At 42.2% G+C, this 19,078-nt stretch overlaps 2 protein-coding genes across 10 annotated transcripts in view; both read left to right on the forward strand.

Moving 5' to 3' along the window:
• The window catches only part of LOC113033954 (connector enhancer of kinase suppressor of ras 2), a 66,961-nt gene extending 57,002 nt beyond the window's left edge, over positions 1-9,959 (forward strand). For 2 of the 7 annotated variants that reach the window (XM_080287559.1, XM_080287565.1), the window contains exons 20-25: positions 1,185-1,255; positions 1,359-1,459; positions 1,989-2,742; positions 5,201-5,463; positions 6,996-7,201; positions 8,247-9,959. In XM_080287559.1, coding sequence (XP_080143685.1) covers positions 1,185-1,255; positions 1,359-1,459; positions 1,989-2,742; positions 5,201-5,463; positions 6,996-7,201; positions 8,247-8,352 — 1,501 coding nt within the window. In that variant the 3' untranslated portion in view covers positions 8,353-9,959. Of the gene's footprint in view, positions 1-1,184; positions 1,256-1,358; positions 1,460-1,988; positions 2,743-5,200; positions 5,464-6,995 lie in introns of all 7 variants that reach the window. The other 5 variants (XR_013900852.1, XM_080287563.1, XM_080287562.1 and 2 more) reach the window with 5 other exon arrangements.
• A 1,216-nt stretch (positions 9,960-11,175) lies between these two features.
• apool (apolipoprotein O-like) lies at positions 11,176-18,861 on the forward strand. 3 transcript variants are annotated; one of them, XM_026188250.2, is made up of 10 exons: positions 11,176-11,317; positions 11,956-12,054; positions 12,134-12,259; positions 12,782-12,836; positions 13,837-13,935; positions 15,334-15,425; positions 15,525-15,635; positions 16,010-16,232; positions 16,372-16,587; positions 18,190-18,861. In XM_026188250.2, the coding sequence occupies exons 1-10, from the start codon at positions 11,306-11,308 to the stop codon at positions 18,276-18,278; spliced, it is 1,122 nt and encodes a 373-aa protein (XP_026044035.2). In that variant the 5' UTR covers positions 11,176-11,305; the 3' UTR covers positions 18,279-18,861. The 3 variants fall into 3 exon arrangements, with proteins under 3 accessions (XP_026044035.2, XP_026044043.2, XP_026044049.2); XM_026188258.2 differs by having other exon boundaries at positions 16,375-16,587; XM_026188264.2 differs by lacking the exon at positions 11,176-11,317 and adding an exon at positions 11,548-11,662.
• The last annotated feature ends 217 nt before the right edge of the window (positions 18,862-19,078 follow it).

Raw genomic sequence — 19,078 nt, forward strand, 5'->3', positions numbered from 1 at the left:
CAAGAACTTTTACTCCTGCACCATCGAGAGCGTCCTGCACATCTGCACCTGGTTTGGGAACAGCACCAAGCAGGACAGACGAGATCTGCAAAGGGTGGTGCGCTCGGCAGAACGCATCATTCAATCAGAGCTCCCTGACCTGCTGTCCGTCTACACCAAGTGGTGCAAGACCAAAGCTAGGAAGATTATGATGGACCTCTCCCATCCCAACAATGGACTCTTCTCACTGTTGAGGTCTGGGAAGCGCTTCCGCTCCCTTAAGGCCAAAACAGAGAGAATGAGGAGGAGCTTCTTCCCCCAGGCTATTTGGGTCCTGAACCAGGTGTAGGACTGGACTCTCCCAAACACGTCACTATAAGACTGGACTCTCACACACGTCACCACCACACATTTCCTATAATCCTATAATTTATAATCCTTATCTTTATAATCTCTTCTGCTATTTGCACATTCTTTACTGTAAATTCCTAAGTTAATTTGTAAATTTTTGTAGTAAACTGTAAATTATAAATATTGTAAAACTTTTCTTCTCTCATTTAATGGTCGGGCATTGTACAGCTACAAGCATTTCACCCCCATGTCATACTGTGTATGGTTGTGTGTGTGTGACAAATAAAATTTGAATTTGAATTTGAAGTATGCCCCAAGTGGCCACTCCAGTAACTGCAGGGGTTGCTGCTTTTTTGTTCATGAGGGGTTTTTTTGTTTTTAATTTAAAAATGTAATGCGTGTGTCATTTCCTGTTGGAGGCCCTATTTACTGTAGTTTGCAAGAACAGGAAACCTGTCAAAGTCGGAGACTATTCTTAGTCACAACTTTATTATTAGGTGACTGTAGAGAGACACGGGACAAGGTGGGATCTGTTTGGAGACAGACAGGAGCGTGGAGGCAGACAGCATCGGAGACTCACTCTTCAGAGAGAATGGCTGTTTTTCTCTCTTGTCTTTCTCTATTTCTGCCTCCATCTCATTAATTATCTCAAAGCCTTTCTCCTCTCTTTGGGGGGGGATAGAGTCAGTTAGACATCAGCTGTTAAGAGAAACAACTTAAATTATTTAGAGTGAAAGTTTTTTTTTATTCATCACCTACCATTTACCAAGTATAACCCATCCTTCCTTCTCATCATCTTGTCTAGACTTATTCTCATCTATCCTTTGATGCTTTGCTTCACTTGTTTCCTGTAGGTGGATGAACCGGCTGGGTCTAGCTGCTATTGGATACACACCAGATGATAAGGTGCCTCGCCCTGATGAAGGTGAGGTGGATGGGCTAGACAAGAAAGGATTCCCTCAAACTTTGTGTGTGTGTGTATAACTAGCACAATTTTGTATGTGCATGTGTATTTATCGTCACGTCAGACTATTGGAGTGAGAGCGATCAAGACGACGTTGACGGCTCGATGACACTCAAACAGGAGGGACCTTCATCATTCTGTGATACTTACCATCGCACACCATCGGTAAGTAACACACTCAACTATACTCCTTTGCAATGTTTCATTCTGATAGAATATTTGATTCTTAAAAGCCCCACAGTTTTCCGATCTGCGTAGACCAGAGCTCGGCATTAATAAAACATCAGAGTGTGAGCCTAACGGCTTCTGTAAGCAGCCAAGACCATCACTTCTCTGTGTTCTGCTGCCAGAACTTGTACTTAGTCTGACCTCTAGGTGGCGACATGCACATGCTCATTACATCACTGCTCTGATGTTACTCAGAGAATTAAAATCCAGTGGCACTGGTGTCATTAATATCTCAGCTGAGCCACACAATGCTCATGTCAGTCATTCGTAGATTACTCTTCAGCCATCTCATTGCTTTTTTATTCTCATCTTTTGCTCTCTTTCTTTCCTTCTCCTGTCCTCTCTCCACCCTTGCACACCTCCTCCTCGTCTTGCGGGTCACTGTTTCCTTGTATCTGTGCTCACCTTTCACTCTTCACCACTTTCATCTATCCCTGCTCACTTCTCTTACTCTTGATCCGTTCAGGCTAACCTCCTCCACAGTTATGACCAGTTGCCCCGCTCAGTGAGCTCCATGAGCCTCATGCGCTCCACTCCATCCCCACTCCCCCCACCAATGAGTGCCTCCACCTCCCCCATTCCTCCACAGATGGTCTCTTCCACCTCCCCTCTCCCTCCGCAGGTTAATTCTTCTAGCCCCTTCCCGGAGCCTAAGCATGGTCGGCATTTCTCCAGCGAGTCCACACACTCCCACTCCTCTGCTGAGGACCAGCGTGGAGACAGCATGGGCATGGGAACTGGCACAGGCAGCACCAGTACCCACTCATCCGGCTGCCGCTCTTCCCATCGTGAACGACGCTCCTGGCAGGACCTCATTGAGACCCCTCTGACCAGCGCAGGGCTGCACTTCCTCCAGACAGCACCGGGGGAGAGTGAGTATGGCGGCTTAATGGGGAGCATGGCTGGAGAAATGGGGTTCTACGGAGGGCTGGGCAGACAGGGCATGTCCCCAGAGAGACGCAGGCAGGCCACGCTGCCCGTACGGAGACACCACGCCGCAGAGAGGGACAGAGAACGGGACGGGCCCTTCCCTCTGGAGCGGGGGCCGTACACACACAGCCACACACACAGGCGCTCCCACAAGCAGCGGAGCCAGAGTCTCCCCAGGAACAGGGACCCGATGCCAGGAAAGCTGCTGCACACCTCTGCTCACATGGAGGAGAGGAGTGAAGACGAGGAGGCAGAAGAGCAGGCTGCAGATATGCTTGAGGGTGAGGAGGGTAAGAAAGTTACAGGGTTAATATTTTCCTAGTGTTGTATACATTAGACAAAATATTAATGTCATGTATTTAAGTTAAAGTAAAAAAAAAAAAGCTCTTTATAACACAGCCCACGACTAAGACTAGAATTAAATGTAATTTCACTTTATGTTTTCTGAATAATACAGTCATATTTATCTAAAGTAATCGGGTAACAATTCAGCTATTTATAGCAACTATTCACAGGAAATAAAGAAGTAATGATGATAAAGAAATAACTATATTGTAAGGAACTTTAAGTAGTGCATAACTTCTGAGTATTTTACAGGAATTGAGACACAAAATGATGTAAAATTGATCAAGTTTACAGTGTTGTTTTGTATATAACTATCCTCCCACCCATATCTATGTAGAGCCCAGGTCAAAATATGTAGTAAATATCAGCTCAGTCATTAACAATAAGAAGAATAAGAATAACTTTATTGATCCCAGAGGGAAATTAATATGTCTGGCTCAGATTAATTTACTGATTAGTATGCAATCACTGACTTTTCAGGCTTTAAAAAAGCCCAGTTTTCTAACAGTGTTCAATACAGTCAACTATGAAATTAATATAAGCTGTCATGTGTCATTTTTATTTTTATTTTTATTTTATTTTATTGCTATGTCTGGTTTTATTACTATGTGAATATTAGTATTGTACAGCACTTTGGTCTACCAGGTGTGTTTTTAAAGTGCTATATAAATAAACGATGATGATGATGTGATCATTGTCAGATACAAAAATGTAAAGAAATTCTGTAAATATTAGATAATAATATTTCTCTAATATTCCCATTTCTACTAAACAAACAAAAAATCTTTTAAACTTTAAAACTTAATTTAAACTTCTGCTTTGAATCTATGTAGAGCCCAGAACATAGTCTGCAGTGGTTCTAAGTGTATATACACCTATCATGGGCATGAATCTCATGGTTTTGGACTTTAAATGATTTCTTTAAACTCTTCTTTTTCCAGGATCAAATGATTGTACAGCAACATCTGTAGGGTCAAATAAATATGTACACCTCTCACTAATATTTGGGTAAATGTCCCTCACCGAGTTGCAGATGTTTTGGGAGCCATCGACGAGCTTCTGGCATAATCCTGGACGGATAGTTGACCCCTCTCTTTGGCACTAGGTTCATTTAAATTGGTTGGTTTCCAGGCACGGACTTGGCATTGACGCATTCTCCACAAATTTCCAATAGTGTTGAGTTCGGGGAAGACCGTTTCAGATGCTAAATGTTGGTCTGCTTTATCTATTCCAAACCAGTTTTAAAGTGTTTTCAGGATCATTGTTTCGTTTCTTTTCAGCCATATACCAACTGGTTTAAAGTGAATTGTTGCCAAATAGAGTTCTTGTTTTTTTTATAGTCATCAAAGATGGATGCTGGAAAATAAAACAGTACAAAGAAATCATTAAAAGCCCTAAATGACCACGGTATTCATGCCCATGACGAGTGTTTGTAAACTTGTGGCCCAAACTGTACACAAGCCTTCCACTCTGTTGTCAATATTCATACCAGTGCGGCCTGTGGCGATGCCATGTGTAGTTAGATTTGTAGGAAGGTGCATGTTAGGTTATTTAAAAGGGTTTGCAGCAATGACATACAGATGCCTTCAGCCAAGGTTTAACATGAATGCATAAATCCACTGTAACCAAACAAAAGGTTCACTCTCCAAAAAGGGTACTACTATAAGTTTTATTTGTATTAAGGAGGTAGAGCTAACAAAAGAGCTTCCATAACAGTGAAAATTCCCAGTTTGATCCCAAAAGGAGACACAAATCCCTTTGGGGTTGCATCAGGAGGGCATCTGGTGTAAAAATCTGCTAAATCAGACACATGCAGCTACCAGCTGTTGTGACCCCTCATGAATAAGGGAGCAGCTGAAAGTAATAGTTTTTCCTTAAGCTGTTTTTGCAGATGCACTGCAGTCTTGAAATTTTGCAGGAACTCCCTCATACGAATACCTTTTGCACCAATATGCGAATAACACAGCTAATATTCCAGTACGTGCTAGCAGGTGGGCGTCACATGTGCGGCAATCTGCTCATTGTGTCCAGGCAGCTCTTGCCTAAACCACTGAGAATTCCCGGTTTTATGAATGCATCTAAATAGACTCTTTCCTGCTGTGTGACACATGTGAAACTATTTATACTGCTCTTAGTATTACTTGTGCCAGTGATCGGAGTTAACTAATTCTCTTTACTTCACCGTTTATTTATTTTGTAAAGACAAAACAGTGTCACATTAGTATAAAGGCATCCAAATCTAGACATGGGACAAAAACATTTCAGTTAACTTCTGAAAACCCCCCCAAAGAAAACAAGAATATCTCTGAGGAGCGTGGGATGACATGCAACTTTGTTTGCTAGGTTTTTTTCTAACTGTCAGTTGTACGTGATCGGTCTGTCTCTCACCGCTCGTCTCGTTAGATCTGCGGGAGCTGAGAGTGGAGAGCAGAGAGAGGAGGGTGTCGGAGGGACGGGAGCGGCGAGTTTCAGAGTGCCGCGAGCCCGAGCCGCTGGATGGGCTAGAGCAGCTCTATCGGGCCCTGGAGCAAGCCAACGTGACAGCTTTAGGAGACCCTAGACCATGTAGCAGGCAGGAGCTTCGACGCTGTTTCATCCAGAGAGCCAGGGACCCCCTGCTCAACGACAGGCTGCACCGGGTCCGAGCCCTCCGTAGCACCTTGAAGGTATCATTAACAACTTCTGTCACAAACGGAACAAAGATTTAACATGTTTTAAAACTTTCTAATACCCGTAAACCCATAACTCCCTTAGTCACGTGTCCCCTTAGTGTGTCATTTCATGGAAATGTTGCTGAAAAACAAACAATACTTCCCCTCCTTACATCACAAGTATGCTGTACCTTTCCTGGCGTATTATGGAATGGATTAATCTTGCCTTTTCACATCGTTATTTTTTAACGTCTTTATTTATTAATTGATGCACAACAACTTGATGAATTTTAAATAAAGATAGACCCAAAATAAGATGGCGCCTGTTAAAAGTCTGTGAAGGTTCTCAGTCATCCAGGTCGTCGTAGTCTAAGTAGCTTGGAAAGAAAAGCATCTGGACTTCTTTAAGTTGCTTGAAGACGTTTCACCTCTCATCCGAGAAGCTTCTTCAGTTCTAGGGTCAAATAGAGGAGAGTCCCAGATTTAAGCCCTGTGGGAGTGTCCCCCAAAGAGGGACAATGGACCCCCACGAGACAAGACTCGGCTGTCCATTTGCATCTAAAGGACAAAGGTCACTCTTTCGAGGATGACATTTTGGACAGAGACGACAGATGGTTTGAAAAAGGGACTGAAAGAATCAATTTATGTCCACTGTGATCGACCATCTTTGAACAGAAGCGGGGGTTTACGACACCAACTCTCTGCCATCTATAATCCAGTTCTGAGATCCCTTCCCAGACGCCTTAACGCCCACTCACATCCTGGGCCAGCTGACCTCAGGATATCACATGATAGGGTGGGGTTAGGTTTCACAATGAGCTCACCCGAAACCTTGGCTGCTTGTGACCCACACCCGTTTTCACACCTTGGCTCACGTGATTAGGTAGAGGACCATTAGGGCATCCATTGTCGCTGTTGGGGGGGGGGGACACTCCCACAGGGCTTAAATCTGTGACTTTCCAGCATTTGACCCTAGAACTGAAGAAGCTTCTATGCTTTGTGCTATGTGAATAAAACTGAATTGAATTGAATTGAAAAAAAAAGATGTAAAAAAGCAAGATTTCCCGACTTCATAATACGGCCCACACTCCGAAAAGTACAGCATACTTACGATGCAAGATGGGGAAATAATGTTTTTCTGTAAAATTACCATAGAATTACATACTTACACTATACTTAAAATTACAGTGTAAGTACAATTTTCTTGGCTGACATGTTACCCCTTTATTCTATCATTTATATTACGTTTATTCTAGTCCATATTTACAGATAAATATACAACAATTACATTATAGTTTCAACTGAAATACATTGAATTTCCATTTAACTCATTCACTGCCATTGACGTCTATAGCCGTCAATGGCAGTGAATGAGTCAATGGGTTTAACTCATTCACTGCCAATGGCTGGCAGTGAATGAGTTAATTACAGGGGAACTACATCCTTTATCACAGGGTGTATTATAAGTGTTACCAGGTTGTTGTTGGGTTTTTTTACACAAAAAAAACAACGTGAGGATTTAATGCGGTAACGCTTTTCTCCTACAGGCCAAAGAGTCGGAGCTAGCAGTGATCTGTTCCCTCCTGGAGGACCCTGGCCTGTGCTCCCAAACCTTCAGAGAATGGAAGCAGTGGCACAGCGAGCTCTACTCAGACATCTGCCAGCTCAGCCCCGGCACCAACGGCCAGGATGACCTCTCCCCGCTGGCCGCACCTCTCATGACCCACACGCACTCCTTCATAGAGACCCACGTGTGAGAAAGAGACGAGAAGCGAAGGCTGAACTGACACGCACACGCAAACACACACACACGCGCGCAGCAACACGGAGCTTTACATTAGCTAACCCTCTGTCCTGGTCACGACTCTGAGCATGCACACACACACACACATTGTAAGATGTGTAAATATCATAGAGGGAACAGTCTGAGACCTGCGTGTATGAACTTTTGATAATCCCGAGGACCCCACAGGGTGCCAATTGCATGCCTGAACAGAAAGCATTAATCTTCCTTTGTCTATGGATCTCAGCATAAACGCCACACGCTTGTCAAGCAAAACGGGGGGAAAAAACAGACCTTTTAACACAAATTTTTTCTTTTATATTCTCTAGGTTTTGCTTTTGCTTTTTTTTCTGCTTTATTTTAGGGGTAAGGGGGAGCTATGTAGCAGCAATACAGAGGAAAACCCTTTTCACCACAACACTGTACTTTTGTACTGATGAACTTTGCACCCAGAGCCACCAGTTCTCCCCCTTTCTCTGTGTTTTTTTTCCTCTTGCGTATCTTTTTGAGTTACAGGGACCTCACTGTTATTTCAGGCTGATCTCACGGCACAGTGCGGGGAAAGTAAAGTGTGAAACTGTGAGAGGTAGCCAGCAATGTCGGTTTATCAGCGAGAACCCCTTTGCGCTGGCCGGATTCATGTGCTGAAGGAGGCTCCTCTGAACGAGTGCAGTTCTGTTGGCATCTTCTCTTCCTCTCGTTTCTCTCCATCACCTTCTCTTTTCTTAGCGACTTCTTTCTCTAGTCCTCAAAGACTTGTGTATATGTGTATACTGATGTAAATGTTTGCGTTCCACTACCACTGTGATAGGCTTCTAGAGGTAGCGGAGGGAAGACAGAGAGTATGTATTTGTGCGGGTGCAAAACAAGTTTATTATTATTACTTTTTTTTTGGTTTCTTTCGTAGTTTTTTTTCCTTAAACCGTGAATGCAAGAGCTTAGAGAGTTCTTTTTCAGTCACTCACTACAACGAATGCACTTTCTATATCTCTATATCTCATCGGCTGCATCACAGGGTCTACGTGTCATCGGCCTCATTACCATTGCTGTTCAAATATCAGGTAAAAGCATTTGCCGTCTCATTTTCTAAAGATTTGTGTACAGTCTACAAATATATTTAAACATAGAAGACTATATAAAATCTATTTACGTTTTGTGTCATAGAAATAATGTAAAGTATGATGTATTCTATGCCAAGGTTCTGCAGTGTCCCCCTCTTCACTCTGTAGATGCAGGGTGTTTAGCAGTCGAACAAATAGGATGCGACCGACAGCCGTCGCTGATGGTCTTTACTGGTTTACATCATGGCTGACCATTCTCTGGGTGGTGCGTTGCTTGAGACAAAGGCCTGGGACTGATTTGAATGGACAGGGTAAAATACTGTGGATCATTTGTGTTCCTTTTTTTGTTCCTTCTCACAATTGCAAGGTAATTAGACTCGTAGCGCATGATAGATGCAAAAGTACCATCGAAGGAAGACTTTTTCTTTATGTGCTCGTAGCTTTCAAGTCTTTGTTTTTCATTCTGCAGTGTTTAGAGACACGTACTGTACTATGAGAGTTAAGGGAGGTTTTTCCTTCTCCTTTAGCATCCAAGCAGCAGGTTATAATTTGATGTTTGGCTCACATAGAAGACCGACCTGCATCCTAAAGAAGCTTCTGACACCTCACTCCAAGTGACATCACTGCAGTTGCTTCCAAAGTGAAAGCTAATTTGACATTCCCTCTAAGCATATGGTTGATACTGGGCAGTCATAACCTCTGCACTAAACGGTCTGTAATGTCTGTGAAACCGGGATGAATCCTTTCATCTGCAATATCAGGCCAAGGACTCAACGGTGCCCCCCAGCGTCGAGGACTCCGAGAGACACGTGTAGCACCTGCTGCATCCAGCACTGTCTGTACTTAGTCTTCATATTTTACTGTTGTTCTTCTTCATGAGTTTTCATCATGTCACACTGTAGTGAAATATCAAACGTGCCCCAGAGATATAGCTCATGTTATTTGCCTGTTATTTCTTTATTTTTGTTTTTTTTGCTAGTTTGTTTTTTAATGATTAATTTGAGAGTAACACAAAGAAACTCAATGATGCAAGCACTTTCCCTGTGCCTCCCAATCCTCTCTTTGGCAACGAAAGGACTGACTATTTCCACACACAGGCACGCACACACACACACACACACACACACACAGACACACACGCGCAGCTGTAGAAGAGTTACAATACAGTTTTAGTCTGCAGACCTCTCTCTGTTTGTCATCTGTAGTGTTGGTCTTCTTTCTCCAACCGCTGCTCTGACATACTGTAGATTAAAGGAGTTCTGAGAGTTTTCATTTGTAGGCACCGACTGTGTTATTCCTCCCGAATCTTTTTGTGTGTGTAAACCTGCAGAAACAGGCCGAAAAGGGAGATTCCACTGTGTGTTCTTTCAGGGGTGTACACCTCATGGTACATTGCACAGGTGTGTAAGATGTAAGTTGCACTGCGACATTAAAAAAAAAGGAACATATTGCTCTTTTTCAAGGATAATATTAGCTTACTGTTATTCTGTACATTAAAATGACTAAAGACGATATTAAAAAAGAAAGAAAATTACATTTATTCTTCCTAAAGTAGCCTTTTTTGGTTTCATATATATGAATATATATTACAGAAAATACAGATTGTAAACCTAAGTTGTTAAACTTTGACTTCAATAAACTGAATCCTCTGCACTATGGCCGGTTAATGTGTGCCTTTCCTCTGATTTATTGGAAGAGTTTTGCTGTGTCTTCTAGTTAATAACAGTTTCAAGTTAAGGGCAGGAAGCCCTACAGCATGCTGTGCAACTCGTGCCATCCATCTATCCATCATATCTTTTTCAGTTTACAATGTGGTGGGCAAAAGCTTTGTTTCCAGGCTGTCACTTGGCTTCACTCTCTGCACTCTTTTAAAGACAATCTTTATTCTGGATTCATCTCTTGGGGATCTATAGCCTTGCTGGGCGATTGTGGCTCAAGAGTTGGGAGTTCACCTTGTAATCGGAAGGTTGCCGGTTCGAGCCCTGGCTTGGACAGTCTCGGTTGTTGTGTCCTTGGGCAAGACACTTCACCCGTTACCTACCAGTTTCCGGCAGCCTCACCTCTGTCAGTGCGCCCCAGGGTGGCTGTGGCTACAATGTAGCTTGCAATCACGTGTGTGTGAATGGGTGGATGACTGGATGTGTAAAGCGCTTTGGGGTCCTTAGGGACTAGTAAAGCACTATACAAATACAGGCCATTTACCATTTGTTGGGTCCTTACTATTGGAATGAGTATGTGCACAATTGCCTAAACAGTTTTGGCATATAAATATAGAGAAGGTTTATTGATACTGGAAGCTTCCATTAGTAGTCTGCTTGTACTCTCAGTACTAACAAAACAGGTTTGAGCAGGCTTTGGTTGCCTGCAGGTAAATAGTCCAGATGGAGAGGAAAAGAAGGATGCTGTTGAAATGCAATACATAATCAGCAGCTATTCCTGATGTATTTCCATTTGTAAACAATGTTGCAAACCTTAACTCAGATATCTAGTGGCTTCACCGGCAACCCAAAAATTAATTCCTAGACTGATACTGTTTCATCAAATCCAGTGCAACATGTGCACCTGTGCTGTTCTGGTGCAGAACTTTGTGTGTGTAGGTTGATTTCTGACTGAACACATCTTAAAGCTCTTGTGCACAAAGTTAAGTAGTAATGTAAATTTCCTTATACATATTCACTTCATTAAAACTAAACTAAATGTGGAGAAATCCTGTGGTGCTGGAACATGAGGCCCCCTCAGGGTCGATGCTGGCAATGTCTCAGCAACGTAAATAACAACTCATTTACATGTGAAACTGCGAGTAGGAGTTTATTTTTATTTTGATGCAAATGTACAAAGGCAAGGGTCAACTGTCCGCTCAGTGGGTGAGCAACATGTGGACTTACTTGACGAGTAGGATAGCACAGCCGAGCTGCAATTCCCACTTCAGCCCATTAGGTGGCAGTAGCCGACCGCGGGGTTTTTTGGGCTAGAACGAAGCTGTAACCAACAGAAGAAGGGGGAGAGCGCTGTCATGGCGGCCAAGGTGAATGCATGTCATTTTGTCTTCAGCAAAGTTTTTAGCTTTTATTACAATGACTTTTCAATGAAAGTGTAGACTGTATGTTGGCGTCAAGTGCCCCGCAGCTGCTAATGTTTACTTGTTCTGGTTGTCACATCTCAGGCGTTGTTACTCTGCACGAAATATCTTTGCTAGCTATGTGTGCTGTGCTAGCTTCGCTGAATGACTCCTAAAAAGAATACACGGAGGAAGGTTTTAGCAGAGGTTGCATCTTTAAAAGTGTGTAACAGCTGTTTAACCTTAATAGCTGTCAGCCCTGCCTTTGTTAGCTTTCTAGAGCCGCATTAAGCTACAACACAAACACTGTCGGTAAGAGTAACGCTTAACGTCAGTTAGCTTAACTAGTTCGAAACAGTTTGTACACACAAAACAAAGGGAATAAGCTCAGGATGTATACTTAGAAGTTCATTAATGCAGTATAAATAAATATTTGAAAGACTGGAAAAGCGATGCTTTGAAATATATGGTGGTATTGTTGTAATTAATAATATAAAATATATATATAATAATTCTTCCACTGAAAGTCCACGAAGTAAGCTGTGATAGTGATGTGGTGTTGACACACTGACTAAAACTACAGTGTACGTTCCCCCTCCTGCCAGGTGGTAATGGTGGCCGTCCCGACTGTGCTGGGAATAGCCTCCCTCCGTGTGTACTCTGTGAATGAAGCGCCCGCTGATGGGCTGGTTACTCGAGAAAAGGTGTGTATTCATGATTTGTATGGGATATTGCCATTCATAGCCATAATAACGCACCAACTCTCTACCTCCCTTTCCCCAGCTCAACATCTACAACCCGGTGTTGCAGTCTGCTCAGAGTAAGTTTGTCCCAGAGAGTCCAGGGGTCATCGAGGGTGGAGTGACTACAGCCAGAGAGACAGTACTACCATTTGTGCATGCTGTAAAGGTATTCAAGTTTTTTCCCCCTTTGTGTACATGTAAAGCTGCATGTAGGAAAAAATCTCATTCACATTCACCGTCAAGCACTGATGTAGTTCATGCTTTCACATCCTCTTCTGCACTTTTAACACGAGCAGGTGGTGGAAACGCATTTATATTTAAACATATGACAGCTAAAATGCACCAGAGAACTCTTATCTTGCACCTGCGAATTTAGTTGACACCGCTATCTTTTTGCTGCTCATTGTGGTTTACAGAGCACGATCCCACACGCTGCAAGTGCTCGGTGCAGGAAGGATTCTTGCAGGTTTAGGAGTTAGACAGGAAACTTCATGCAGTTTAACTTCAGTTAAACTGCATGAAGTTTGCTGCAAGAAGATTTGACAGTTTGATTCTGTGAAACACAGGTTGTTGGGTGGGGGTGAGCAGTTAGCACTGACTCACATGTATCTGTTTCAGTGTTGCTTAAACAGGCATGTTCTTGATGAACTTTTCTAGTGGTTTCAGTTTAGTCTTCTGTTCCCTGCAGGGTGCCTGTATCTCTGTGAAAAGGGGAAGTATTGATCTTTATCATGCTGGAGAAGGTGAGTAAACAACAGGCAAACAACAGTCTTAGTTACATTGCACCTAAATATCAAATTTCAATAATAATAAGACATTTAAAGTTTTCAACATGTCACACATTTACTAAGTAAATATATTTCAAGGGGTGCTATTGAGGTGAAATTCTCACCAGGTGTCTGTAACAACCCATCCATTTCACACATGCAAAGAAATCAAACCACAGATGTCCATAAATTATGTGTAATAGCGAGAAATGACACAGGGAAAAGTATCAAACGCATGAAAAGGGAGGTGCAAAAAGTCGTGGAAAGTCATGACAGTAGCTTAAATCAGTCCTGCCACTTGTGCAAAGTGCAAATTTATATTAGCTGGTTCTTCAGCAACTGATGGCCTATAAGAAGGGGTCTCATTACTAAGGTGTAAAACCAATTAGCTCTCTCAAGGCCGTTGCAAAACATACCGAAGAATTTCTAAACTAGTGAAGATTCCAGTGAACAAAGTGGAAAGAACATCATGTTACCATAAACCGACCATGACCAGATGCCTCCTGCAAGATTTCAGACAGAGGAGTGAAAAGAATTATCAGAAGAGTTGTCTGAGAGTCAAGCAGCACTAGAGGCGCTGCATATCACCCCCAAAACGGCATACCAACAGTGAAGTTTGATACTGTGTATACAATACTTTCTCCCTGTGTGATTTCTCATTATTACACATAACTTAATTTATGAGCATCTTTGGTTTGATATTGTGGCATTTGTGGATTGGAAGGGTTATTTCACACATCTGGTCAGATTTTCATGTAAATAGCACCTTTAGAAACATATTTAATTTGTGATGTATTCAGTACTTCAGTCTTACCCACAGTAAGACATTAGAGGATGAGAGTGATCTATTTAAAGTTATTTTTTTTTAGTTAGTTTAATGGTAGTCCCAATATTAGTGATACAGGTCACACCTTTTCTTTAAAGGAAGCTGAATGTATTTTTGTCAGCATCTTGATTTCTGTTATCTGCTCCTCAGATTTATACTATTACCTGAAGGACCCTCCTCCTGGTTTTCTACCCAGATTTGGCACCATCACCGTGGCTGGCCTGCTTGGCATGTTCTTGGCACGGAAAGGTAACTTGAACTGACAAACAGTTTAGGCCTGCAAGAAACGTTTTAATCAGTTTCTCATATTAAATAAAGGAAAATGTTTGAAAGAGTGTTGGTCTAAGTGTGAACGGTTGTCTCTCTGTGTTAGCCCTGCAATAGACAGGTCACCTTTCCATTGTGCCATATTACAGGTGGGATAGGCTCCAGCCCCATGTGACCCAGTAAAAGCATTGCATACGACTATAACAAATGTAGCATACGCAAGAACTGCACATAGTGCAAGTTTAGTAAGCTTAAATATACCTTAATGAATAAGTAACTCACAAGACATCAAAACAATTCCCTTTTTTAGGAATCAGTCTAGAAAAATTAAAGATGAAAATCCTGAAAAACAAGTGCAATTTGTTGAATATGTCTCAATAAACATGCATTGCTGCTGACACATCAGTGTGCCACTAAATGGTCACATACAATGTTTTGAAACTCATCAGCAAAACTCGACTCCTGTTCTGTCGCTGCGTCACAACAACAGTGTATTTCTTCTACAAACTGCATTTATTAAGGAAACTTCTTACACTTATCGTCCAGTGGGCTTGACACTTTGGCAGGCTCTGACCTCTGACCTCTGGGCTGTGTGTTTTAACAGTCCCAGATTGTTAAGGTGCGACCCCAGCTCTGCTTGTGAGGATCACAGCACTTTACGTTCTTTCTTAGACCATTTAATATTTTTCTTTGTTTTGCAGAACATAGAAAAAAAACATATAAAGTCATTTCAGAAAGATACGAATTAGTTTTACGCTCTCAGACTGTCTCAGAAGAAAGTTTCATTTCAGCCACACAGGAAATAAAGTATTACAACTTCTGCTTAATGTATTCATGGGATGAACATTTTAGATATTTTCTACACTTCTCACAATGCATGTGAACTTGCACAGAGATATGCATTGTTTGTTAACAAGAACATCTGTTTTACCCCCTTTTTTGTTTTGTGTTTTAAAATGCACATACGCTCCAGATTTATTTATGTGTATTTAATCTTAGCGTGACCTTTTCATGTACGAGATAACACTGTGATTATCAGGGTTTAGACACCACAGCCAGTGAAGCTGAAGTACCCCTCATCATCTCATCATCGATTGCCCAAAGTTTACCACAAGAAACAAGAAGTTTCTGAGGAAGTTTCACTTTTCTCATTACATTGTCTTCCTCACTCTTTCTTCCTATTACCAAAGAGTCATTAAAGTGCATGAAAATGTTAATGTCTTTAAGTTAACCTGGGCATTGTGTTGGCCAAAATGTGCTGCAACACACTATGTGAGCATGACCTTTCTGGATATAGCAGTTCAGTAGCTGGCCTCCAGGACTTAACCTCTGCCCACTTGTATTGATCGCTGCCCTGCTTTGCAAAATGTTTTATTTCAGGCTCTCGTTTCAAGAGGTTAGCGGTCCCGCTGGGCCTGATGAGCGCAGGAGCATCAGTGTGCTACCCTGCACAAGCAGTGGCAGTGTTAAAGGTAACGCTGCTTCCTCAAGCACGGATATCTTGTTAATTCGCAGTATAAATGTTAATATTTTCCTAGTTTAATTCGAGCGTTGTCTTTTGTCCTCCCAAGGTGACGGGAAAGAAGGTTTACGCTGCAGGGCAGTGGAGCCGTGCTGCAGCGTCTTCACTGCTCGCCTCCGCAGAGCCGGTTGCCAAAGAGACTGCTGCTTCACAGCCACAGGTTAACAGACTTTTAAGCGAACTGTTTTTAAGCAGAAAGACTTATAAAGCTGTTTTACTGTGTGACTAAAACCTAAACAGCAGTTCAGCTCGTGTAACTTGCTTTCCACTCGGTGCCTTTCCCTTCTCTACATGTGTTGCTTACTGACAGAGGAAAAAATCCCTTTTGTGTGGTAAATGGGTTATATTCCATTTCCTTTCCTACACATTGCCTTTCATAACTGTTAGTGGAGTTTTATTCTTTGTGCCTCACATGTGATTCAGGCATATTTTGTGAGAGTTTAAATCTAAAATTTTATTACTTAAATATTCAAGAAAATTGTACATTTTAATTACGCACCATTAAAGTCGATTTTTTATTGTTTTTTTTTTTAGTCAGCTATAGCGGAAAATCTAGAGCCTCCAGCGGCTGAAGAAACCTCACAGCCCAGCTCCACTACAGACACCTCAGCCCAGAGCTCTACAATCTCAGACACAGAGGTGAAATCAGCTGATCCTATCTCTGATGAGCCCATTGTTGCTGTCATAACAGAAGAAGAGTCATCCGTAACAGCCACAGAAATATCCCCCAACCAGGCCCCCACAGAGACCAGCACAGGTATTATCAGTATTGATCCCTGTCGTCTTGTTTCTCTGTCTCCGTCTCTTCATTTCACACACAATCACACAGAGACTTATATCAACAGTGGTGGTTTAATTCCCGCTCTTTCCGGCTCTGTTGGCAAATTCTCCGCCAGTAGAAAAAGTGTCCGCGCCTTCCCCAGAGGAGCTGCTGGCCCCTGTTGAAAGCGAAGAAGCCTCGGATAGAAAACAAGCCTCCGGGGATGTATCCACGGACACGAGCCCATCCGAGCCTGCAAGCTCAGGACCGGAAACAATAAAGGCCGTTCCAGTCGAGTCGGCATCTTCCTCTGAAGAAACATCTACTCCAGAGGCTTCCAGTGAGGCCACAGGTACCAAAAATAGTTCATGTCAAAGAGCGAAAGGTTGATAAGTAAATAAAATAAGAAGAAATGATAACCTAAACAGAGGACCTATGCTTTAATCATCACTCCGCTGCTCTTACAATTAGTCGAGTCAGATAGCATGGAGGAGTTGCTGCTTTTAATGAGACACCAGTCGCCACACTCACACCAACACCTATCCAACACAAAACCGTTACTGGTTGTACTTTAACACTTTCTGCACATGTACCTTTGCTCTTGTTTGGGTGTTTACAGTAGACCAGCACAAACAAATGTTTTTTTTTCTTTTTAAGCCCACAGACAAACATAGTGAGCCTTCACTTCCTGTTACTCGCACATTCGACCTCTTCTAAGAATGATGTGGTTACCTAAATGTGGGGACCTAAACGTTGTGGGTCTTGTGTTCTACATAGTTGTTGTTATTAGTATGATTATCACTGCTACCTGGGACTTGGATTCTGTTGTCGCTGTAGTACGTTCAGGTTTACTTCCTAACGTGATATAAATCTGTATTAGTTTTCAGTTTAACTCTTCACATCTCATCCTTCAGCACAGCTTACTTATCTTTTCGGTACATCTGTTTAGCAGTTTGACATACTGAGGATTGACTCACTCTGCACAAACTGTGTGATGTGAAAGAAAAGAGAGGAATGTGATGTAACATCTCACAGCACTCAGTGTGTGGAATATGCATTTTAAAAAGAATCGCAGGGCTTTAGTTGCAGTCTGCTCAGCCTGGCTTTAAGTTGAACCGAAAGATAGTTTTACCAAGAAGTGATATCATATTGCATAATACAGTTTTCTCCAGTGAGATCACAGTAAGAGGATGTGTTTGGGATGTTTTTTTTCCTTCAAGAAAATACATTTCCCGTTCCATGTTGCTGCAGATCTTCTTCCACAAAGCAGCAACTGGAGCTCCATGTAAATGTTTAAAGGAGGTTGCCGTCCCAGTAGGTTGACTGGGTGCTGACATGTGGGTGAAACTGCCCTAAAACTGACAGAATGTATGTACGCAGCGATCTCTGCTTTGTCTCTGCGTATAAATTCTTTAACATGAGTTGCAAATAGTAACACAGGCTGTGCCAAACTATACCACATTATACTTTTCAGTATTTCTGCTAGATTTTAACTCAGTGTTTCCATTTAGCTGGTAAAAGTAGCAGTTTATGTCGACACTGTGTCTCCCATCCCTTTTCTTCTTGGTTCTTTCCATGAACCAAGTGCGGAAAAAGTGCAAGGTCACTCTAACTGTTTGATTTTGTTAAACACTCAGTTTGTTCATAAGATTTTCCAAATCTTTGTACCGCAGTGCTCAAAGGATTACTATGTAAACCAAATGACTAAACACAGAGTTTTGATTTATTTGTACTTTTTAAGAACCAACGCATCCAAATCAATCATGGAATTCAGGCAATTTTAGGAGGAAACATCACGTTTTTCTGCACGTTTGGTTGTTGCGCTGAACATAAAGATCGACAGAAACCTGTGACTTTCACCCGGCAACTCTTAATGTTTTCATCTGTTAATAAAAGTTAATTCTACAAATCTAACTCTATTGATGTGCTTTGCATTTCTCTTGCTGCCCTGCAGAGGGCTCCAGTTTCAAACCAGACCCTTCTCTCATGGATTTCGGCCAGTCCAGCCCTGAGGATGAAGACCTGTACAGCACACGAAGCTGAGAGACTGCAGCCAGCCACAGGAGAAGCCTCATTCCCACACACACTGCCATCTCATATCTCACTCTAATTGACAAACGCTCTGTATCATTATGCGTTGTAAATAGGCCATTTTGCAAGCAATCGCAGTTAGAAAGACTTTAATCAACATTTCCATTCTCATTTCGTCTGCCCACATCAGCTGTTTCCACAGAAAACATCCCAGTACATTTGCATTGCAGCAGCGAGGCAGTGAATCTGGGCACACATAACTGAATCAGTTTGCGTGGGACAGAAAACTGGAATAAAAAACAAAAAAAAACCACCCACTACTATTTACAAGCTTTTATACCCCAAATGGCAGATTGTGAAATTTTCTGTGTCATTTAACAAATACTGGCTTTTTGTGCTCCAGCTTTCACAGTCATGGATGCAGCGTGCTTTTATTTATTGTAATTTAGCCCAGTGTGTTGGTGAACTGAAAAATCTGCACATGTACTCGTGGTGATTACAAGATGGACTAGTACCGTTTCACTCGCTAACACAGGAAATTGTCCTCACTTGTTAATTATGGAACTCAAATAAATCTATATTTTTCATGAATTCATGTTGGGTCATGTCTGCTACTGATTACAGCACTTCCAGCATGTAGCATCAACAGATCTTCACTCAGACCCCGAGTTGTCACATAATGAGCAGCTAAACATGAGGAATCATCTGAGCCGCATGAACCAGAGTTATCTTTGAAGGGAGACCATTAAAGTGGCCCCTTTCCATAGGAAGACGCTCCACATAGTGAGTCTTCATGCTGCAATTAGTCCATG

This window comes from Astatotilapia calliptera, chromosome 2 (assembly GCF_964374335.1).
Source record: "Astatotilapia calliptera chromosome 2, fAstCal68.1, whole genome shotgun sequence".
In the NCBI taxonomy this organism is placed as follows: Eukaryota; Metazoa; Chordata; class Actinopteri; order Cichliformes; family Cichlidae; genus Astatotilapia; species Astatotilapia calliptera.

What these genes read in the sequence shown, in the direction of transcription:
- apool (XM_026188250.2), top strand. An exon ending in TCTTTATCATGCTGGAGAAG is followed by an intron (nt 12,837 to 13,836) that starts GTGAGTAAACAA and finishes TCTGCTCCTCAG; the next exon opens with ATTTATACTATTACCTGAAG. An exon ending in CCCCACAGAGACCAGCACAG is followed by an intron (nt 16,233 to 16,371) that starts GTATTATCAGTA and finishes ATTCTCCGCCAG; the next exon opens with TAGAAAAAGTGTCCGCGCCT.